We start from the raw sequence: 24,982 nt of genomic DNA, 5'->3' as shown, positions 1-24,982 counted from the left end.
TAAAAGTCAATTTTAAGCCCCAGTGTCGGCTGACCGTCTCAGAAAAATAGTGTACATTATAAGATATCTCTTTTATTTTTGTTGCGAGATTTAGCATAGATATTGCTTTATGGCAACATGCTACCTTAAACATCATTTCTTAAGCCTCAGTATCAGCTGCCTGTCTCAAATACATAATGTCAATTAAAGACATCTTTTTTTGTTGCGAGATTTTTCTTTAAGGCATTACGCTACCAAAAAGTCATTTTGTGAGCTTCAGCTTTGGATGACCGTCTCAAAAACACGCTACCTTGAAAATCATTTTTAAAGTCACAGCATTGGCTGGCCGTCTCAAAAAATAGGGTCCATTAACGCGATCTCTTTTTTTAGATTTAGCATAAATTTTGCTTTAAGGTGATATGTTACCTAAAAATCATTTTGTGAGCCTTAGCACCGACTGACCGTCTCAAAAACATAGAGTCCATTAAAGACATATTTTTTTTTAAGCGAGATTTAACATAAAAATTTTGCTTTAAGGAGATATACTACCAAAAAATAATTTTGTGAACCTCAGCGTCGGCTAATTGTTCCAAAAGTATTGGGTCAATTAAAGACATCTGTTTTATTTTTTTTGCTATATTTAGCACAGACTTTTCCTTTAAGGTGTTAGGCTACCTAAAAATTATTTTGTATGCCTCAGCATCGACTGACCGTGTAAAAAACATAGGGTCAATTAAAGACATCTTTTTTATTTTGCTGCAAAATTAAGCATAAAATTTGGCTTTAAGGCGACATGCTACCTTAAACATCCTTTCTTAAACCTCAGCATCAGCTGGCTGTCTCAAAAACATAATGTCCATTAAAGACATCTTTTTTTGTTATGAGATTTTCCTTTAAGGCGTTACGCTACCAAAAAGTCATTTTGTGAGCTTCAGCTTTGGATGACCGTCTCAAAAACATAGGGTCCATTAAAGACATCTTTTTGTTGTTGCGAGATTTAGCATAAACTTTTTCTTTAAAGCGATATGCTACATTATAAATTGTTTTTTAGCTTCAGCATTGGCCGACAGTCTGAAAAATCATTTCAGACTTTGAAGTTATTTTTGTAGCGAGATTTAGCATTAATTTTGCTTTAAGGCGATCTGTTACCTTAACGATCATTTTTCAAGCCTCAGCGTCGATTCACCATGTCAAATCATTAGATCAATTAAAGACAATTCTTTTATTTTTGTTGCAAGATTTAGCTCAAAATTTTGCTTTAAGACGACATGAACTTAAAAAATCATTTTGTGAGCCTCAGTATCGGCTGACCGTCTCAAAAACGTAGGAACCATTAAAAAAATATCTTTTATTTTTCGACGGCCTCAATACTTAACCTAACCTTATCTAACCTACCGTGTATAGGTTAGACCGAAATGTTTGCCAACTCTCATCACAAAAATAAAAGAGATGGCTTCAATTTGACTCTATATTTTCGAGACTGTCAGTCGGTGCTGAGGCTCACAAAATGATTTTTTAGGTAGTATATCGCCTTAATGCAAAATTTTCTGCTAAATTTCACAACAAAAATCAAAGAGATGTCTTTAATGGATCCTATGTTTTTGAGACAGTCAGCTGACGTTGAGGCTTGAAAAAGGATTTTTAATTTAGTATATAGTCTTAAAGCAAAATGTATGCTAAATTTTGCAAGAAAAATACAAGAGATGTCTTTAGCGGAACTTATGTATTTGAACCGGTCAGCCAATACTAAGGCTCAAAAAATGATTTTTTTTAGGCAGCATATCGCCTACAAGTAAAATTTTATGCTATTTCTAGTTAGAAAAATAAAAGAGATGTCTTTAACGGACCTTATGTATTTGAACCGGTCAGCCGATGCTGAGGCTCAAAAAATGATTTTCTTAGGCAGCATATCGCCTAAAAGTAAAATTTTATGCTTAATCTAGGAAGAAAAATATAAGAGATGTCTTTAATGGACTCTATGTTTTGAGACGGTCAGCAGATGTTGAGGCTTGAAAAATTATTTTTTTTTTTAGTTAGGTAGTTTATCGCCATAAAGCATATTTTATGCTAAATCTCGGAGCAAAAACAAAAGAAATGTCTTTATTGGAATTTTTTTAGATAGAAAATCGCCTTAAACAAAATTTTATGCCTTAAGTATAGCAAAAAAAAGAGATGCCTTTAATGGACCCTTTGTTTTTGAGACGGTCAGCTGACGCTGAGCCTTGAAAAATAATTGTTTAGTTAGCATATCGCCATAAAGCAAAATTATATGCTAGATCTAGCAACAAATATAAAATAAATGTCTTTAATGGACCCCGTGTTTTGAGACAGCGAGCCGACGCTGAGTCTCACAGAATAATTATTTAGGCAGCATACTGACTTAAAGCAAAATTTTATAATACATCTTGCAGCAATGGTAGTTTTTAATGGACCCTATGTTTTTGAGACGGTAAGCGAACGACAAGGATGGGAAAATGATTTTTAAGGTAGCATATCGCCTTAAAGCAAAATTCTATGCTAGATCTAGCAACAAAAATAAAAAAATCTTTAAGGGACACTATGTTTATGAGACGGTGAGCCGATACTGAGTCTCAAAAAGTTGTTCTTAATCTATTTTACTTTTGTTGCAAGATTTAGCATAAAATTTTGTTTAAGGTGATATGCTACCTAAAAAATAATTTTATGAGACTCAGCATCGGCTCGAACAGAAGTGGTCCTTCCACCACTCAAGACAAGAACCTTCGTCAAAAAGAAGTGCACCATCCCTGGACAGGACAGAACTCAAGGTGGGAGTTTTATTTTCAGTGAGATCTTGGAGATGCTTAAATAGGCTGCCCATGTCTTTCTTGTTTGCAGCTAGCTCAATTTCATCGGCTTTCCTTGCAACAAACTGGGTTCTATCCCGGTGAATGAGTCTGTTCTGCACTCCAACGAGCCTTCGATATGTGGTCATGTCCCCAAGAAGACTTGCCTTCAGCCTTTGCTCTATAACTTGCAGTGTTTCATTAGTTAGCCACGATTTCTTTTGATTACTCCTCTTGCCGAGCACTAGTTGTGCTGCTTCGCTGGTCTGCAATTTAAAATGCTTCCAGAGATCTTCACTGCTATTGAGTGAGCCAAGGGCCTCGAAGCGATATAAGGTTTAGTCTGTCAGTTTTTCTGACGTCGTCAGCATGTCTATTGACGCGCGACGGTCGAGATCTTAAAAGGGAATCCGGGTCCGAGGCTATATTGTAACTTTTCGTAGCACTTAAATTTCGGGTGGAGGGTCGCTAGCCCAACCAACCCTAGGCCTAGGATCTGATTAGAGCTAGGTTAAACCTAGGTACTGAGATTCCCGGGGTGGGCTCCACCTGCCACATGAGTTTGCAGCCGTCCTGATCGGAGTGTTTAGTTAGGGGAGAAACCCCATATCCAGAGGCACGTGGTCAGCAGACAGAGTCTGCCTCATTCCGGACGAACTCCATTCACTTCACAAGAATAATAAAGCTGCTGGTATCTGTGGCTTAAACTCAGAGCTGCTAAAATATGGAGGTCCTGCAATGCTCCTGTTTCTACACACCCTGTTCTCTACAATCTGGTAAAGAGAGATAATTCCCCAGGATTGGCGGAAGGGTGTCATCATCCCCTTATGGAAGAGAAAAGGCTCAAGAAGCGACTGCTCCAACTACCGGGGAATAACCCTACTGTCAGTCCCTGGCAAACTGTTTTCAATGGTCCTGCTGGATCGATGCCGGAGCATCATTCGAAAAATCCGGCGACCGGAGCAAGCTGGTGTTAGGTCGGATCATTCAACCATCGAGCAGATTTTCACGATTCGACAAATAGTAGAGAAGACCACAGAGTTCCGACAAAAAATATTTATTGCCTTCGTTGACTTCCGTGCTGCATTTGACTCAGTCGATCGAAAAGCTCTTTGGCGGATTCTAGAGTTGACTGACCTACCCGAGAAATATTGCAGACTTCTCAAGGCGCTGCACCATGGGACGGAGAGCTGTGTACAAGTAAATGGTCGGTACAGCCCGTTCTTTCAAATCACCACAGGGGGTGTGCCAAGGATGTGCAGTGGCCCCAGAGCTTTTCAATATCATCATAGATTACGTTATGACAAAAACCACTTCACGTCTCAGCTTTGGGCTCAAATTCGGAGATCATACCATCACAGATGTTGATTTTACCGATGACTTGGCCATTCTGGCGGACTCCATGGAGCAGCTGCTGGAAGCGCTCCGAATTCTGCGAGAAGAGGTTGCCAAAGTAGGACTGCATATAAACTGGAATAAAACTAAAATTATGGCCATAGACCAGTCTTCTCCTGCTATTAACTCTCCAGTTAGCCTGGACAGCACCACTAGCATCGAGGTTGTTAATGACTTCACCTACCTGGGCTCCGTAATTTCTTCAAATGGCTCACTTCTCCCCGAGCTGCAGGCGAGACTATCCAAAGCGTCTTCTGTCATGGGTAGACTGAATTGTCACCTCTGGCGAAAACCAAAGATCAGTCGCAAAACGAAACTGCGGATCATCAACGCTCTAGTCGGCTCTGTGATGCTTTACGGAGCTGAGACATGGCAAGCATCAGCTGCAACCCTCAAGAAAATAGGCGTATTTCATGCAAAGAGCCTGAGGAGGATTGAGGGCCTATGATGGTCCGACTTCGTCAGCAATGAAAAGCTTCTGCAGATCACAGAGCAGTCTTGGTTTCTGACTCAAGCAGCCGAGCGAACCTTACGATGGTTCGGGCATCTGCTTCGTATGCCACCACATCTACCCGCAAAGTTGATCTATGACTTCGACCCTATCAAAGTTGGTTGGAAGCGACCTAAGGTTGACCGAAGAAACGTTGGTCCGACAGCCTGTCCGAGTTCTTGACGATGGCAAACATCAGACAGGGCGAAGAGCAAATACTCGCCATGGACCGAAGTGGGTGGAGGAGGCAGACGTCACTCTCTACGCCGAGCAGTGCCCGGCAGGAGACTTAAGTCAAAGTAAGTCAGCATCGGCTCACCGTCTCAAAAACTTAGGGTCCATTAAAGACATTTATAATTTGAAGATAATTTATAATTTAAAGGTCCATTAAAGACAATAATAATCACAATAACAACAATAATAATAATAATAATAATAATAATAATAATAATAATAATAATAATAATAATAATAATAATAATAATAATAATAATAATAATAATAATAATAATAATAATAATAATAATAATAATATGAATTATAGTAATAATAATAATAATAATAATAGTAATAATAATAATAATAATAATAATAATAATAATAATAATAATAATAATAACAATAATAATAAAAAAATAGTAATAATAATAATAATAATAATAACAATAATAATAATAATAATTATAATAATAACAATAATAATAATAATATTAATAATAAAAACTATGTTTTTGAGACGGTGAGCCGATGCTGAATCTCACTAAGTCATTCTTGATCTGTTTCATTTTTGTCGCAAGATTTAGCATAAAATTTTGTTTAAGGTGATATGCTATCTAAAAAATAATTTTGTGAGACACAGAAGCGGCTAACCGTCTCAAAAACATAGGGCCCATTAAAGACGATAATAATAATAATAATAATAATAATAATAATAATAATAATAATAATAATAATAATAATAATAATAATAATAATAATAATAATAATAATAATAATAATAATAATAATAATAATAATAATAATAATAATAATAATAATAATAATAATAATAATAATAATAATAATAATAATAATAATAATAATAATAATAATAATAATATTAATAATAGATAGTATATTATGCCCACATCACTCTTTAATTGGGCAGCGTTATTGCGCTGCCTATGAGTTAAGTTTAAAGCAATACTTTTAATTTTATGTAGCAGCTACTAATTTTATGCAGCAAAAATTTTACTGTTATGAAACATTGAAAGGAAAGCACACTTTTGTCCCCCCCCCTTCAACAGGAAGCTCATTTGATTGGTTCATTTCCTTCAAGTTATCTCGTTTGGCTCGTATTATGCTTAGAATTTTACGTATTTCAAAATGTATTATATCCGTTTCTCGCATTTATCAAAACAGCATGATATTGGAATTTTGTTATCAACATTGGCTTTTCATTGTCTTAGAAACTTGAGATAAATCTTACTTACACGAGCGATTACTTCTCGATAAAGTTATGAGCCCAAAGCGCGATGTTTCAGTTTTTCTGCTATCCTGCAAAATCCGTGGAAAGTAACCTATTTATTTTAATCTGCTACTGCCAACATGAATATACACGAAATGTTGTGGTGATGTCATAGAGCTTTGTAGGAAAGGGCTGACGCCCTAAAACAAGCATATTTTTACACCCAGATATATCAGGATTTTGGTAATTGTTAATTATTCGGAGCACATTCAAGAATTTTGCTCTGCAAGATCTGACAAAACCCGTTTGACTACCTGTACTTGGAGACAATTAGCTTAGGCTCAGTGGAAAAACTGCTTTCCACAATTCTTTGTCGTAGTTTCCATAGTTTCGTCACTAAGGTATTATATTTTCCGTCATATTTTGGTGTAGTTCGTTAGGATAAACCGCACTTCACGTCTTGGATAGGCTCCGAATGATTAACAAGTGCCCAGATTTTCTCCCATCTTTGTGTTGCTTTCACCAAATAATTTTTCGGGGCCCTCTTACCATGTGTGGGGGATTTAATCATATTACTTTATTTTGACATTTTGAATTCGGTTTGCACTTAACATTATTTTATAAGGAGAGTTGAGCTAGCATCTTAAAAAACTGTTAAATTCAGTTGTTTTCTTCATCTAGCATCATATCCTACTGTACGCTCAGTGACATTGATACTGATGACGAATCTTGGTTGTTGCCCTGAAACAAGTAATTGTCCTGATTTACAGACTGTTTACATAAAACCAAATTTAGTGATTGATTTTCTGATGATTAGATGATCAGTATATTTCGTTTTTTTTTTTAAGATAAAAAGAATAAGGATCCTTCAGAGCCATTGCTGGCAAACAAGACGTCGAATCAGCGAATTGGAGTTTTTATAGCTATTACATATTTTTTTTTACAGGGATCGATCCCAGGGCCTCGTAATGCCAGGCAGAGCATAAATCCACTGTGTTACCATAGAGGTAAATGACTACTTACAAAATTAAAATTCAGTGATTTCAGCTCTTTTCTAAACTGCTGTAATTATGAATAAAAAATACCCAAAATCTCATTTATTGGTACTTGAAAAACAAATAATAGAACTTAAGGAAATAAGAGTCTTCTATCTTTTTTAGGTTGTTCGGTGAATTTTGTGCAACCAGATTTTTGTTTATGATTTATAATTATAATGATAAAATATTTATAATTTTTGCCTGAAGAAAAACCACGGATGCGAGTTTAATTGTTTGTTGCTGTTTAGTCAGGGTTAATTGTATCGATTTAGTGGGCATAGAATGCCGATAGAGGGCTCCTTTCAACGGAAGTGAAAATTTCTAGTGCTCTTTAGAAGTGACTGAAAAAATTGGAAGGCATCTAGACCCCTTCCTACGCTATTTTTTGTCAAAACATCCGATCAAAAATTTGAGATAGCCATTATGTTCAGAATAGTTGAAAGGGCCAATGTTTTTGGAGATAAATTGACCCCTCAGAGCCCTGGGGAAAAATAACTGAATTATAAAATGTGCCCTTTGTTTTCGTATAGCATTTGTTTATTGGGAATTATGCATAAATTTTTCGAGTGGGGAGGGAGGACAAATTTTCTGATAGGGAGATTTTGCACGGGGAGAATTTTCGATAAAAAGGGAAAATTCCAGAGGGTGACTTGTTTTCAAGGAAAATTTTATACTGGGGGAATTGGCTAGAATTCCTATATGAAATTTCTTTATATGTGTTTCTCTTTACCGATTCAATTTTACTCGTGGAGATATTAAGGGTAATTATCCGGGGTTAATTTTGACAGGCGTGAATTTTCCAGAGGATAATTCTGTGCGAGTTGTATTTTTCTGTTTAGGTGCAGCCAGATATCCTGGCATTATTTAAAAACGGTCAAAAATTAAAGAAAAAAAAGTTTTTTTCAGTTGGAAGCAAGGAGCAACATTAAAACTTAAAAGAACAGAAATTTTTACGTATATGACGGGTGTTTCCCCCTCCTCAAGGCCTTGCACTATACGCAAGTTTATTTTTTTTCTGAATTCTTTAAAACGACTCCTGAAACACAAGGGTCGTTTAATTAAAACATTACTTTTTTGTGAAGTGAAGAAAACTGTGAAGAGAGAGGTGATGAGGAGGGGTCAATCCCTCATATACGTAATGATTTCTGTTTGTTCTAAGTCTTAATGTGGGCGGCAGCCCCCCACAACAAAAAACCTGTACAAAAGAGTCTTTAAAAGCGGGGAGTTTGGGGGGCGGCAGCCCCCCAACTGCCTCTCCTAATTCCTGTACGTTTTAAGGTTCGACTTTGGGACGCAGCCTCTTTAACTCTTTAAGAAAACGAAGTTTTTTTCATATTGTTTCTGTACGTTTTTCTACAATCCATGGTGGATGTAATTTAATAATTCCTGTACGAATGTTGATATTCGTAACTTTTAAGAATTTCAAAAATTCTTGATAAGAATTTCAAGGTTAAGGATTTTAAGAATTTCAAAAATTCGACGCGGAATTCTCCGAGTAATTTTCCTGGAAAGTTTCTTTGGGAAATCTAAACCCCCCGATTTTCTAGCTTAGATTCCTGTACATTTTAAGGTTCGACTTTGGGACGCAGCGTCTTTAACTCTTTAAGAAAACGAAGTTTTTTCATATTTTGTGAAAAAAACCGCCCGATAAGGGACTTGAACCCTTGACCCGAGGATTAAAAGTCCCACGCTCTACCGACTGAGCTAACCACCTGCATGTGTGTAAATATAACTTTTAAATAACTTTTAAAAATTTCAAATTAACGTGGGCTCTTATGGAGAAATGGGTTAATTAGGTGGCTAATGCGTGGTTTCTGGAAAACAGGGAAGGAGTTATCGGATCGAGCTGAAATTTCGTGGATAATCTCCTGGGCCGTAGGGGACCTTAACTTGTGAATTTTAGTCCGATCGGACAACGTTAAAGGGGGAGGGTTGGGGGGTCGAAACTTTCGGGGGGTTAAGATTTTCCTACGAAACTTTCAAGGGCACTTACTGGGAGAATTCCGCATCGAATGAGTTTTCGTACATCCAAATCCAATGTCGGCTGTGACCTGCAGGCGTCGAGAAAAAAAAAGAATATGAAAATTAAGTGGCTATGCGTGGTTTCTGGAAAACAGGGAAGGAGTTATCGGATCGAGCTGAAATTTCGCGGATAAGCTCCTGGGCCCTAGGGGACCTTAACTTATGAATTTCAGCTCGATCGGGCAACGTTAAAGGGGGGCTGGGGTTGGTGGGTCGAAATTTTCGGCCAGATTTTCCCCATGAAGGAAAAGTCGGAGGGGGATGAAATTTGGCAAGTTTCTTAGTTGAAGCTCGGGCTACGAAATGCATCCCTCCCCATTCCTCTGCGACCACTGGAACCGAAGATCGCTTAACATTGTCGTGGTTCGCCTCTTTATAGAGGCACGAGTGTGTCTCCTTGATACTTTCATCCAAAGGACTTCCCAAAAGATAATCACTTACGATATTTGTATTTCTGCAGGATATAAGGGTGACATAATAACTCACCAATTATGGAAAACGGAAACTTACCCAATTGGGTCAATTTGATATTTAAAAAAGAGCAATTTTTTTCGTGAAGGATTATTTCAACAAAGGGAATTCGGAGGAAAAAACGTTAAATTATTCTAATCTGTGGAAAATGTCAGAGAGTGACAGGATAAATCGTGAGATTAATGAATTTTTTTCTAGAAAGAGGGAAGGTGACAAACCTCACTCCACTGCTTACGTGGCATATATTATTTATCTCTTCTATTTTGAATATATTTCCTAAACAAAAGTGTTTATTAAATTACACAAATAAATAGAGAGGGAAAGGAAATTCATACAAATAGACATTCATACAAATTCTATGATTAATATATGAGCATATTTGCCATCAGTGATTGACCAGGAACAAAACCCAGTTTTTGCATACAATACCTGACTAATGATTACCACTTACGTAATATGTTCTAATTGTTTCTTTATTTTTAAAACAGCGAGTTTTCAAGATGAAAATCCAGACGACTTGTGCAACTCTTTCCTCACTACAAGTAGGATCAATAATATTTACAAGTGAACGTTTTGTCATATGCTTTGTTAATGATATGGTTTCCACCAAAATTAATAGCGTCAAAAATGTCTAATTGTGAAAGGATTATTCTTGCAAAGAAATGCGCTTCTCAAAATGTTATCTATTATTTGAGTGTCTCTGTCACAGAAAGCGGATGACCTTAATTACCTACCTTAAGTTGACAATTACCCTTAAGCTAGATATCTAAATCTCAAAATTTAATGGTGAAAAAGTTGGTCAATGAATTACCAAATTAATTCACCAATAACAAAACTATAGCAAAAAATTAAACTTACAATTAAAGAGTCTAAGCTATCGAACTGGTACAGACATTTGTATTATATGCATTATTATTGTCTAAGCTCCTTGGCCTGCTGTAATGCTGATCATTCTTGGAACGAACTTGGAATAAAGTCCGTAAGGCCGTGTTTTCCTGTTCACTCATGATAATATACACATTCAGTATATCCCGCAGTAGAATAGTATGATAAATTTTCTATTAATCATCTTATAGTTGATTTCTTATTGGATGATGTGGTAATATCTTTGCTATTGTTAGATAAAATAGTATAAAATCGATTTGATTTTTTTAAGTCGATTTTTTATCGATTTTTATATTTTTTAGGAACTACCCAACACTATGAAACCCCCTTTCTTCTGCAGATAACTTTACTCCTGTGAAATAACAGAAAGCTAAAATCTATCAATGTGAAACTTGGTCCTTTTTTTATCTATAGTCACATTTGAAGATAATTTAAAAGTCTGAATAGCATTAAAATGCTATTACTATCATGGAGACTGGGGTTTTAACAAGCTACGTCGAGGTTTAGCCTAAAAATACCCATTGTCTTCATATGAAAAAATTACCTGAATATGCCAAGTTGGTAGTGCTAGAAATAATGAAATCAACCAAATTCCAATGATCATTCTTCTTGTATGGGATGTTGTACATAAAGTTTTTGCGCGCAAAGGATGGAGGATGGCGTAGTATCTGAAAATTAAAAAAATTAATTGATCCTCTTGGCATGGCCTATCGATTCTTAACTGTTTTAAGCAAGAGGTGTCAGAACAGTTGTCATAATGATAACCGGCGTGTGGCGGCCAAGCGTTTATAGCGACGGTACTTTTTGATCCTCCAATTCCCGCTCTTGCTGTCATTGCAAAACTCTATTCGCCAAGTGTAAGATTATTAATCCATCTACAGGGAAGGTGAGCCTGGTTTAGACTGCCGTGAGACATGTTATTTTTACCATGCTGCGTCATTGGCGCTTTACTTAAAACTACATGTTTCTTGAACAGTCTTGGAAAGAACTAATAAAATTAATCTGCATATTTGATATATAACAATTTAATTGCTGAAAGCTAATCACTTTAGTACTTTGCTTCACTTTAACTTTTATTTTCATTATTGTAATAAGTACAAAAAAAAAATATTTTAATTTTAAAAACGTCCGAAAACTGTTTGTGTCTTGAACAGTCTTTGGAAAGAACTAATAAAATGAAAGTAAATATTTTATATATAATGAAGTTAAATTCTGAAAGCTAAGCAGTTCAAGATTTTCGTAATTTTTATTTTTGTTTCCGAAGTTTTGTAATGTTTTGTAAAGTTTTGTAATTTTTGTAATGTAATTCGTTTTCAGTAAAGCGCAAAGACGCAGTAGGATTTAGAATTTTACAGTTAGGGAAAGGGGTAGTAGCCAAACTCTTGTTTGTAGTAATCTCCGTTCTTTATTAAGCTCCACTTGTACATTAAATTAAAATTGTAATCTTTTTAAGATATATTTATTCATTTATATCGGTACCTGTTGGAAGTTTCTTTGCTATGATTTTTTATTTAATTTTTGTCCGTTTTGGGTTTCATTTATTGTTTAATAGTAATTTCTGGTCGTTTTTAGGTTTAATTATTATAGGAACTTATTTTTGCTTGAATTTAATATGACCTTTACTTTTCTTTGAATAATTTTTTGGAAACATTTTTTAAAATTAATTCCATGAAGAGACGTGTGATCACCAAGTAATTGCATATTAAACTAAAAACTTTGAAATCTAATTTCAATAAGTTGTATTATCGTAATTGCCTAGCCTTTATAACTCGATAAAATCTTATTTTGTACAACTGTCAAAAACTTTTTTTGGTGTTTTGAAATAATTCTCAAAGGGAAATCTAGGAACAATTGCCTTTAATTTTAGGAAGTAAGATTTTAAAATCTTATAGAAAGTCACATAATATCGATAATTTTTAAAATATTTTGTGTTGTTTAAAATTCACTGTGTCACCAGACTATGCAGTCAAAATAGCCAAACCCTCAGAGGAAACTAGACCTACGTTGCCTGAGCAACGTGAAGTGTTGCGGCAACCTTTGTCCGGCTTTGCCGAATAAAGTGTTGCGAGAGCAACACTTTGGTTTTTTTTTCTTTGCTATCGGTTAAACGCTGAAGTTGTCAGCCTATCGAAGCTTTTCAAACGTTATGTTCAAAGAAGAATGCGATCAGTAACCACAAGACCAAAGGCTATTCCTCAGCGTTGAAAAAACAACAATAACAAAATAATATCGAAAGAAGGGATTAAATTGACTTTGTAGCCAGTTGAAATTTATCCTTTTCAATCGTAGACATCGTGACGGATGAAAGCTTAGAACCATATCTTATATAATCTAGTTGGTATCATAAAGCTATCCGTAACTTTTCAGGATCAAAATACCATAGATGAAACTCTATTATTTATTACGAAACTGCCTCGTTGTTTTACATTATCGTTTGAACCCGTTGCGTAAACACTTAATTCTCGGTTGCAGTGAGTATGGGTAGGCTAAACCAACTAGAAAAAGTTATAAACCCCTCTTCACTAAGGATGATTGTATTCTAACAGACGATTATTACTTACAAGTCCCCTACATGTCTTACAACTGGAACCAACTCGGTCTTACCATCAAATAAACTGGAAACACATAATAGGTACACCAAATAGCAAAATTTGCAAATTCCTCACTGCCAAAAATTATTATGAGCTAACAGCCGACCTTTCCTTACAAGTCCCCTACATGTCTCACAATCGGTATCGGCTTATTTTGGGTTTCAGTGTGTACCCTACTACTGAAGTTGTCAACCCCTGACACTTTCAAACTAGTATATCTCATGAAGGAATTTTTGTATCAAAAAATGGATGACATATACTTGATCAACTCATCAAGAGCTACCGATTATCTTTTTATCTGTCTTAGTTCAAAATTTAATTTTTTTGCCGTAGGCCAACTTTCTAACGTCACTACTTAGAAAGGAGCAATGGATAAGCTTCAATTTCTTTAGCAATGACAGAAATTTTAAAGTTTAAGAGGTTCATCTGATAACATTTCTCTACCTCAATCCCAAGTCCGGAAAAACAAATGATAAACCCAGCCAAAATCACGGCAGCACTTTCGGACCCGTGGGAAAATGCCGCTTTTTTGCTTCTGTAAATTTTCCTATTTATCACTCAAAGAAGATATATTGGCTGTGGGGTGGGGTAACTACCGCATATATTTAACACTTATAGATCTTAGTCCATCTTCAATTTGAAAGTGGTGCCTGTCTGCTTGCCTGCTAGAACGGAGCTTTCCACTCGAAAGCAGAAACATGGTTTGATGAAACGAAAGCTTGGCTTCACAACTTCAGACACTCCTCTCTGACATAGGCTACATAACTCCACTTCAATTCGCACACCATAGGCTCTGGCTCGTGGACAAGCAAAAACCATCCTTTTTGGCCCCAGGCAAGAGTTCTGTGGAGCTTTCCAAAATGTAATGCCATATTCATCAATCCGGCCTGAGGTCCACACTTTCCGTAAAAACCACACAGATTAGACCCTTACCAGTTTCCAGGAATAAGCCGACATCGACGGCATAGGAAAAAAACCGGGAAAAAACCAAAGTTTTGCTGACGCAACACAATGAGTTTTACCAATAAAGAAAAAATCCCCTTGCCGTGTTGAATATTATTATATCAGACTTTATCGATTTGAATGCACAGACTGTCTAAGAAAAGTAGCTTTAGAGAACTGGATATTTTTTTTCTAAGATTGTTCAAAAACGTTAAGATATTAACTAAAAAAAACAAGTTTTTTAACTGCAAGTAATGAGTGACATTAAAAATTAAAACGAATAGAAACTATTCCATATATGTAAGGGGTTCTACCACAGAGATAATACAACCTAGCTAGACACTGAATATGGTCATTAATTTTATAAGACTGTTTTTTGGGCGTAAATTGAAATCCTATATGTCAACGACAAAAATAAACGAATGTTGGAAATATATTAATATATTGCTGAAAGTATATTAATTAGAGGCACTTGGAAAGATACGACTAATGAATAGGGGTGTATTACCCTTAAGCTGCGCCTTAATTTCAAAAAGTGTATACCAGAACGTGATAATGATTGTTTTATGAAATATGTTGAAATTATACTTCGGGAAACGTAGTAAATTATGCTCTTCATTAAGGATTCATTTAGGAGAAAAAATTTATGAAATGGAGAATCGATTTAAAAAGACGTCTGATTAGCCCAAACGCATGAATTAATGTTGAAAACTTCAGGCCCAATTGCTAGTTAGTTTTGTGAAGTTAAATAGAAAACTGTTAGTTACGGGAAAGTAGTTATCGTCGCTAACTTATCTTAGGGCAGGACGGACTCTCAAGGAGTCTTCCTGTACCTCCCATGTTAAAAATTTGGAGTTTGCCTGATGTTTCTGACTTAGTGATCTCGGCGGTTTTTATTTTAACGGATAGAAAAAAATCTGGTGAATATTTTGATCTAGTCGAATCTTAAAGCCAACAATTATTTTTTTTTACAATTTCAAAACAATTATAAAACCTGTTTCGGGTTTGCATTCTAGACTGCTACACAAGACATTGTTGTTCTGGGGTATCAAAAAAAGCTAAAAATATTCTATTCAACAATGATAAAACTTATTTCTATAATATATACTTGCTGGCTGCAGTCCCTTCAAATACTTTACATATTTGTGTTCCAAAGTCAAAAATTCCCCTCAAAAGACTAGATGCAGCTGTTATCGGAGCGCGTGAGAATATATGATTTAGACCGAGGGACTAACGAGTCTGATTGTTCTTCTGAAATTCAGTGAAGTATTAGTTAGGTTAGATAACCTCGAAGACCATACTGCCTTTTCATGACGAAAGTATAACAGTTCAAAATAGGGATGAAACCTTTTAATCGACAGTGAACATATATAAAGTTTTTAATCGTATATTTCGAACACATATACAGTGTTCATCCTCAGCAGTAAAACTAAAAGACATCAATAAAAACAAACAAAATTTGTACCCAATCAACAAATTACATATAGTCAATTAACAAAGTGTTGTTTATAAGATCCCATGTACTTGCGGAAACTCTTATATGGGACGCATTAACCAGAATTAAAAGACGAGATTACTAAGACATCATAATTGTATTTCATCGTCCTTAAAGCAAAATTTCAATCCTGAACATTTCACGTCGACTCTATCGGAACATATTTATAACCATCGGAACAAATCATTTTATTTTGTTTGAAAATGTTTCTTTGATTTGTTGGGACCAAGGTTTAAAGCAAATTTTCAGGGAAACAGTCGGAATTAAAGAAAATTATTCAAGAATAAGGCCATAAACAGAGATAAAGGTATATTTGGATTAAATTCAATTTATGATAATTTAATGAGGTCAAATAAAATAAATTTCATTTCACCTAAGAGATATGACCTCTGTCCGTCTGATATGTCAGATAAATCTAATGAACCAGAACCGAAAAGGTCAAGGATTTTTGCTTACACTGTTGCATTGAAAAAAATAAGAGCAATAAACTATATGTAATTGGTTTATTGGGTATAAATTTTCTTTGTTTTTATTGATGTATTTTAATTTTACTACTGATGATTACCACTGTATATGTGTTCGAAATATCCAGTTAAAAAATGTGTATCTGTTCACTGTCGATTAAAAGGTTTCATCCCTATTTTGAACTGTTATGCTTTTATTAGTTATTTGTAACCGCTGTTACCAGAAATTGTCGACGAAAGGTTGCCAAGAATTATGGAGATACGAGAATCATTTATATGAATCCAATTATGCTAGGCGTAGGTAGTTGTCATGTATAATTACTATCTTATCCGAATGCAAGTTCAGATATTCAAATGCACAAGCAGCACTCAAGATTTAGACTTTTTTATGCACCCGTATAAAAAAATAAGAGGAAGTACTGTTCACTTCGTTGCAAGCAAATATTTCAATTTTATTTGTGTATATAGGTGTGCATGAAGTAAAAACCCAAAAACATATCTTAAGGCAGGACGGACTCTCAAGCAGTCTTCCTATACCTCCCATGTCAAGCATTTGGAGTTTGCCTGACGTTCCTGACTTAGTCATCTCGGCGGTTTTTATTTTAACAGATAATCAAGTCTTAAAGCCGACAATTATTTTTTTTTACAATTCAAAATAATTATAAAACTTGTTTAGGGTTTGAATTCTAGATTGCTACAATTGACATTGTTATTTTGGGGTATTAAAAATAGAGCAAAAAATATTCTATTCAGCAATAGTTAGTTTAGATAACTTTGAAGACCACACTGCCTTTTCATGACGAAAGTATAACAGTTCAAAATAGGGATGAAACCTTTTAATCGACAGTAAACAGAAATAAAATTCTTAATTGTATATTTTGAACACACATACAGTGTTCATCATCAGCAGTAAAACTAAAAGACATCAATAAAAAACAACAAAATGTGTACCCAATAAACTAATTACATATAGTCAATTAACAAAGTGTTGTTTATAAAATCCCATGTACTTGTGGAAGCTCTTATATGGGACGTACTAACCAGAATTTAAAAACGAGATTACTACAACATCATAATTGTATTTCATCGTCCTTAAAGCAAAATTTCAATCCTGAACATTTCACGTTGGCTCTATCGGAACATATTTATAATTATCCAAATCATTTAATTTTGTTTGAAAATGTTTCTTTGATTTGTAGGGACCAAGGTTTAAACCAAATTTTCAGGGAAACCATTGGAATTAAAAAAAAAAAAAAAATATTCAAGAATAATTCCATAAACAGAGATAAAGTTGAATTTGGATTGAATTCAATTTTTGATAATTTAATGAGGTCAAATAAAGTAAATTTCATTTCACCTAAGAGCTATGACCTCTGTACGCCTGATATGTCAGATAAATCTAATGAAATAAAACCGAAAAGGTCAAGGATTTTTGCTTCCACTGTTGCATTGAAAAAAATAAGAGCAATAAACTATATGTAATTGGTTTATTGGGTATAAATTTTCTTTGTTTTTATTGATGTATTTTAATTTTACTACTGATGATTACCACTGTATATGTGTTCGAAATATCCAGTTAAAAAATGTGTATCTGTTCACTGTCGATTAAAAGGTTTCATCCCTATTTTGAACTGTTATGCTTTTATTAGTTATTTGTAACCGCTGTTACCAGAAATTGTCGACAGAAGGTTGCCAAGAAGTATGGAGATACGAGAATCGTTTATATGAATCCAATTATGCTAGGCGTAGGTAGTTGTCATGTGTAATTACTGTCTCATCTGAATGCAAGTTCAGATATTCAAATGCACCAGCAGCACTCAAGATTTAGAATTTTTTATAGACCCGTATAAAAAAAATAAGATGAAGTACTGTTCAATTCGTTGCAAGCAGATATTTCAATTTTATTTGTGTATATAGGTCTGCATGAAGTAAAAACCCAAAAACATATCTTAAGGCAGGACGGATTCTCAAGGAGTCTTCCTATACCTCCCTTGTCAAGCATTTGGAGTTTGCCTGACGTTTCTGACTTAGTGATGTCGGCGATTTTTATTTTAACAGATAATCAAGTCTTAAAGCCGACAATTATTTTTTTTTACAATTACAAAATAATTATAAAACTTGTTTCGGGTTTGCATTCTAGATTGCTACAATTGACATTGTTGTTGTGGGGTATCAAAAAATAGAGCAAAAAATATTATATTCTAAAAATATTCTAAAAAAATAAGCATTTGGAGTTTGCCTGACGTTCCTGACTTAGTGATCTCAGCGGTTTTTAATTTAACAGGTAGAAAAAAATCTGGTGAATATTTTGATCTAATCAAATCTTAAAGCCTACAATTATTTTTTTTTTACAATTACAAAATAATTATAAAACTTGTTCGGGTTTGCATTCTAGATTGCTACACTTGACATTGTTGTTGTGGGGTATCAAAAAATAGAGCAAAAAATATTCTATTCAACAATAAGAAACTTTTTTCTATAATATATACTTGCTGGCTGCAGTCCCTTCAAATACTTTACATATTTGTGTCAAATAAAGTAAATTTCATTTCATCTAAGAACAATGACATCTGTCCACCTGATATGTCAGATAAATCTAATGAACCGGAACCGAAAAGGTCAAGGAGATTTTCTTCCATTGTTGCATTGAAAAAAAAATAAGAGCAATAAAATATATGTAATTAGTTTATTGGGTATAATTTTTCTATGTCTTTTAGTTTTACTGCTGATGATGACCCAAAAACATAAAACCCAAAAACATGTACTTTTATTTGTAGTTTCGACAAGTTTTTACCGCACCCTGGCAAATGATGGTGACCAGACCACAGGCATGCACGCGGGGGAGGGATTCACCCCTCCAAACTTTGCAAAATTTCTCCTCGAATAATTTTTATTTAATTAAATCTTCCTATTTACTTGCCAAATTACGAAGAATAACAATGCACTAATCGTAATTTTGAGTGAAAGCCCTCTTGAGTTCAACCTTCTCGTTTTTATTTAGTGGAAGCGGCGAAGAAAACTGATAACTTTGTCTTTGACAGATATGCTGCATCTGAAAAAGAATTGACTACGGAGTAAAATGTCTGGACTTTGGCTAGGCCTTAAAATATACTACTGCTAAGAAAACGCTAAGAAAGTAGGAAAGTAGGAAAATAAGAAAGCTAAAGTAGGAAAGCTAGAAAAACATTGTTGGGGGCCTGGGTTTGGAACTTTAGGGCGTAAAAATTTAATGGCGGTGGCAATAGGCATCCCCCTTTAAAGATTTGCCGATCTCCCTTCAAACTGATACACAGATATGCGTACAAAGATCAGTGAAGTCCACTGTACATAAAGCACGGTAAAAAAAAATGGAGACAAGAAAGATATTCCTGGGGGAAAAGGGCCACCTTGGATAAAGAAAAGAGCCTATGAAAAGACTTTTGTCACAAATAAAGAGTGTGGTTATAAAAAATTAATTGTTGTTTTTATGTTCATAATTGCTTTTTTAACTGTAACGGTGTGGCTGGGAATGTTCTATTGATATACCGAAAGCACCCTGTGGTAAGCAAACATCCAAGTACAATCAAAAGTCCATTGACATTGTCGTAACAAATAAAAAGTCGAACAGCTAGAATTTGAGCCTTGTTAGCTATCTGAGCTCTCATTAAGCTCATTGAGCTCATGAGAGCAATGAGCAATGAGCAAAAGCTCATTGCGCTCTCAGCCTGAGCTACAAGACTAGTCTCATGAAAAATTATTAAATATTTTGTCCCCTACGGACAACAAAAAAAAGAAAACAGATGTCACGCAATTGATTTGTTAAACTCTTTCAACTACCAGGAATCCGAAAACAATGAAAAAGGTCAATGCTTGTTATAAACAGATTGCTTGGGACTGAGCTGAAAGCATACACTTGGAAAATTTTGTGGAATATGGAACAAAAAAAAAGTTAGAAAACAAAGTATAAAAACAATATAGCAATTAATGTAGTAATTAATCGTATAACCAGAGTTACAAAGTCAATATATAGTCATAAAATGTTTTTACTACTCTTTAAAAACTCTGTCATTTATTAATATTCGAAATTGTGTACGAACCAATTTTAAATTTTAATTTAGTTATGGTTTTTAGTAATCTTACGTGTTAATTAAGAAGGTGTTTTCTTCATAAACAGTTCATAGAATGATTTCTCTAGCAAAATAGTGTTATTAGAAATGAATAGTCATTTCTAAATAAAATTGGAGTGATTAAATAAATTTCACATAATCATTGTGTTTCTTGAAAAAAACAAACTGATAGCTAAAAAGGGATAAGCCTTAAGAACTACATGGAAAAAATGTTTGCTTCTTGTGTTTGTTCAAGATATAATCTTTATTAGTACTTTATCAATCTTCATATTTAACAATTTGAGCCTATTCCTAGGTCCAATAATTGAAATTTTTCTTCACAGACATATTTTTTGACATAATTAACCCCTAATTTTTGAAACCCCATTTGTTCTGAGTGATTACATACAGAGGCGCCATTTGACGGGGGTCAGGGGTGGGCATATGCCCAGCCCAGATTTTCCAGGCGGGCCCAAGCTTCCACCACAAAGGGCCCTTTTCCGGTCATAATTATCCATTATGTCCAACATAATCCATTCTGTTCAAATTATTTGAACTAGCTGCATGCCTATTAGCCAAAGAGCGTAATTACCTGACGACCCTTGGGGTAATTGCGCTATTTGCTATTAATCATTGTAAACTTTGAAAGTAGGGTTAGATCCGTAATAAAAGTCTCAAGTTCTGTCAAATGCCCCATGCCCACCCCAAGATTTGGCCCAAATGGCGCCTCTGATTACATACAATCCAAACTTACAAGGCCAGTTCAATGGTACCATAGGACAAAAGCTTCGCGCCATTTGATACGGACCGTACTATCAACTGATACCTTGGAAGTATGCCATTTTTTCTCACAAAAAAAAAATTGGGAGAATTTTGTTACAAATTCAGAAACTATGAAGTGAGATAAACTCACAACTTACATTAGGCCAAGGGAATATTAAAGCAAGTCCTACTTATATCCTAAATGGCTCTAACATATTGAAAGAAATATTTTGTGTTAAAGTGAAAGTTCGTGAAATTTTAGATTAAAATCAAAAATTTTATGTTTAATTTTTCCAAGGTGCTCTCAAGACTGGCAAATAAATATTAGATCAGCCACGCTGCCTAAATAAATTAATGATTAGTGGGAATTAAATTTAAACTCAAATTAATCAAACAGTTTCTAAAAAAAAAACTTTAAATCTTACTGCTTAAGACATTAGTCGGTCATAATATAAGAAAAAATAGATATTAGAAAGCGTGTGACCCTGCGTCTCTCTTACAAAAACGGCAGTTTATAGCGATGAAAAAGACAGGAAAAAGACGAAAAAGACAACAGCAGGCACGTACAAGACGAAAAGACATAAAAAAGAGAAAAACAGGGATAGACCACAAAATTGATTTTCTTGGAGATTGGGTATGTCATTTCACGCTACATTTGTCTATGCAGACAACCCTAAGGAATCTAATGTATGCAAAAAAAGGCCCATTAAATAATGGCAGCAAAGGAAAAAACGTTCAAAGTACTTAAAATTGCCTGTTCAAAGTAATTTATAGAGAGTTGTGGACAACTCTTATCAAGGTGGGAAGTACTGTAGTAATCAGACCAATTAAGTCAGAAATTGATTTAGTAAAATTTAATATTAAGACGTAAAATACAAAATACGAAGTTTTGCATTACCGCTTTTTACTAAAATGAAACTTCAGAAGTTAACCGTAAAATAGCCACATATCCTGGGTTCCATGATTTGTGTAAGCTTTGAAAGGACACTGAGAAATAACCAATTCCTTAGCTATGTATGGTTGTGGCCTGGAAAGACGTGGTAGACTTAAGGTATAAAAGATATATTTTATGGTATCTAGCAATTTCTTATCTTATATGGCTCGGGTGACCTTTGGTCCTTTTTACTTAGGAGTACTTCCGAATATCGTAAGTGCCTTAATTTTTTATAGTTTATAATTATATTGTTATATTCATTTTATGCTGAGGGACAAATAGTCCTAGTAGCCTATATATCGCTAGATTCTTGTATCGTTGTTTTGAATCAAATAAAGACAACCTTAATTATATTCAGCCTCTCATTAACGTTACTTAAGCTTCTCATGTAAACCCAGTAGCTACGCCTCGTGTAATTAGTCAGGCCAACCCTGAGCATCTAGCAACTTTTTATCTTTTATTGCTCAGGTGAACTCTGGTTCTTTTTACTTAGGAATTCTTTGGAATAATGTAGGTGCCTTAATCTCTTATAGTTTATAATTACATTATTGTATTCGTCTTATGTCGTAGGACAAATAGTCCCAGTGGCCTATATATCTCTAGATTCTTGTATCTAGCTATGAGTGAAATAAAATTAACCTTATTTATGTTCAGCCTCTCTATAACGTTATGTTAGCTTCTCATCTATCTCATAACCAGTAGGTAAGCCTCGTGTAATTAGACATGTCAACCCTAAGGAAATACTACCTTAGTTGGAGATATACTTTATGGTATCTAACAACTTTTTATCTTATATTGCAAAGGTGATCTCTGGTTCTTTTTAGTTAGGAGTTCTTTGGAATATCGTAGATGCCTTAATCTCTTATAGTTTATAATCATATTATTGTATTCGTCTTGTATCGTGGGACAAATAGTCCCAATGGCCTAGACATTACCAGATTCTTGTATCGTTGCTATTGTATCAATAACCTTATTTATGTTCGGCCTCTCTATAACGTTATTGAAGCTTCTCATCTATAACCAGTAGGTGCGCCTTGTGTAATTAGACAGGTCAACCCTAAGGAGATACTACCTTAGTTTTAATCACCCTTGGGACTGTACGCCATACCCCCTCCAAGGGCCAGCTTAGCACCTACTTTACTACGACAGAAAGTTACTTTACTATACTCACAAATGACTCTCAGTACATAGCAGCTGTGCTTTTTCCTATGTTTAGGGGGAGGAGTGGTAAAACTGTCTGAATTAATTGTGGGGGGGGGAGTAGTCTAACCGTCTGAATTCAGTGCGGGGAGGACCCGTAAGTTTTTATACTGATAGTGGAATTCATATGCTAAGAAAGTTATACGTATTTCATGTTAATATATATGACGCTTTAATTTAACTGCTTTCTTCTTTAGGCGTCACTGTTCTTTATCATTTCAAATAATATTACCACAGAGCTCTCGATACCTCCGTTTTATTGCTGCTAATGAATTCAGCATTTAGGATACGAACAAGTTTGACAGAGATAAAAAGGAGTATAAGTTGCTCTTACCTTTCCAAGCTTAATGCAGTTAGTGTTAAGACCGAGCAAATAGCTGAATACATTTGCAGATAGTGAATAAATTTGCACAAGAACAAACCCAATGTCCAGGAGAATGAATATAATTTTACCAACTGAAAAAAAAAAAAAAACAAGTATAAGCTAATGTTAACCAGAGCAAATTTGAAAAGAGAGCGACAACAGCTGAAGAGTTAAAATTATAGAAGCCACTTGTGTATTTTAATTAAAACTGTTTTCATGTAGCCTATATTATGTTTTTTTTACTTCGTATTAAAAATAAATTTAAGTTCTCCTGTAAAAGTAAAGATCGATATTAAAACCCAGAACTAGCTTGCACAGCTCTCCTTATATACAGGATAATTTGTTCCCTTTAAAATTTATTGTGAATCTTTATTTTCACTTGAATTCATTGCTTTTTGCTTTTTCATATTCGTCTCTAATACCAAATCCAGGGATGTAGTAAATTTGAGGGGGGGGGCTACCATCCTCTAATTCTATACTTTTCGAAATAATGTTTAACATTAGTTATAGAGATATAACGCTGATTTAGGTTTTATCTTCGAAATTATTTAGCCTGTTGTTTCCCTAAGCAAGAGGGAATCAATCCCCAGCTTGAAACGTAGGCTCGGTCCTAATTTCGGCCCTAACGCTCTGAAATGTAAAAAATAAATTTACATTAAAATAACCGCTTATGTGATAAGAGGTGAGCTTTTACCCCCTCCGTCTCCTGCCATGGCCCTTTTGGCGTTCATAATCCTACATTCATTCACATATAAACTCTTCAATATAAACGGAGGTCAAAAGCTAAACCCGTACTTAATTAGTTATTTAATATGCTTATGCCAAGCCCATCTTACGGAAGGTTTAAAATATTATATTAAATTTTGGTAATTTTTAGGGCGGATTCTAAGGTAATTTTGGTAATTTTGGGGCTTTACTTATCCTTATCCTTCCACAGAATTAATGCTGGCCTCCCTCCTAGTGTTTGATAACAAACAATGAATTACTCCATAAAGGTTAGTTTTATTAGATAAATGTCTCCTTACTATGAATTGTGTGTAAGATTAGGGGTTGTACACTTCACCCGCACTTGGCCTCAACAGCTGGTATTCACTCGACAGTTATGAGGATCTGAGTTATATATTGCGTAATTTAGATTTTTTTTTTTCAGTCAACATACCTAAATTGCCCGAAAAAATATACGGCTTCCTTACATCATTGATCCAGAAGGGATAGGGTACACAAAGTGGCCCTCAAGCATCATATTCAATCTACCAAATTTAGTGCTTAACCTATTCCATCTGCTGGATTAGTTTTTGCACATTCAAAATAATTGATTTTTTACTTCATTTCTAATGAAGGTGGATGGAGAAAGGCACATAGGCGTGTGGTCATCCTGTAGATGCCTAAAACATGCTTTTCTATCTTTCAAAAACAGGCAACAAACTCTAGAGAGTACAGATCAGTACTGGTAACTGTTATAAACAAAAGCGAAAGACAGGCAATTACATTTTTTTTTTTCGAGTAAATTACCTTCCACTAAAAGGGACGAGGATGTACAATGTATACACCTCAGGGACATTTCTTAGCCATTGTGACAGTTCCATCCTCCTAATATTGCCATCATAAGAAAAAA

At 34.7% G+C, this 24,982-nt stretch overlaps 1 protein-coding gene across 4 annotated transcripts in view; it reads right to left on the bottom strand.

The window, feature by feature from the left end:
* Positions 1-24,982, bottom strand: part of LOC136026295 (QRFP-like peptide receptor) — a 223,260-nt gene that overhangs the window by 150,606 nt on the left and 47,672 nt on the right. For all 4 annotated transcript variants that reach the window (XM_065702715.1, XM_065702720.1, XM_065702729.1 and 1 more), the window contains exons 2-3: positions 23,338-23,459; positions 11,075-11,198 (exon numbers count right to left, since the gene is read on the bottom strand). In XM_065702715.1, the coding sequence (XP_065558787.1) occupies positions 11,075-11,198; positions 23,338-23,459 (246 nt within the window). The remainder of the gene's footprint in view (positions 1-11,074; positions 11,199-23,337; positions 23,460-24,982) is intronic.

Source organism: Artemia franciscana, chromosome 1 (assembly GCF_032884065.1).
Source record: "Artemia franciscana chromosome 1, ASM3288406v1, whole genome shotgun sequence".
Lineage (NCBI taxonomy): Eukaryota > Metazoa > Arthropoda > Branchiopoda > Anostraca > Artemiidae > Artemia > Artemia franciscana.
This window is presented reverse-complemented; position numbering and strand designations above follow the sequence as displayed.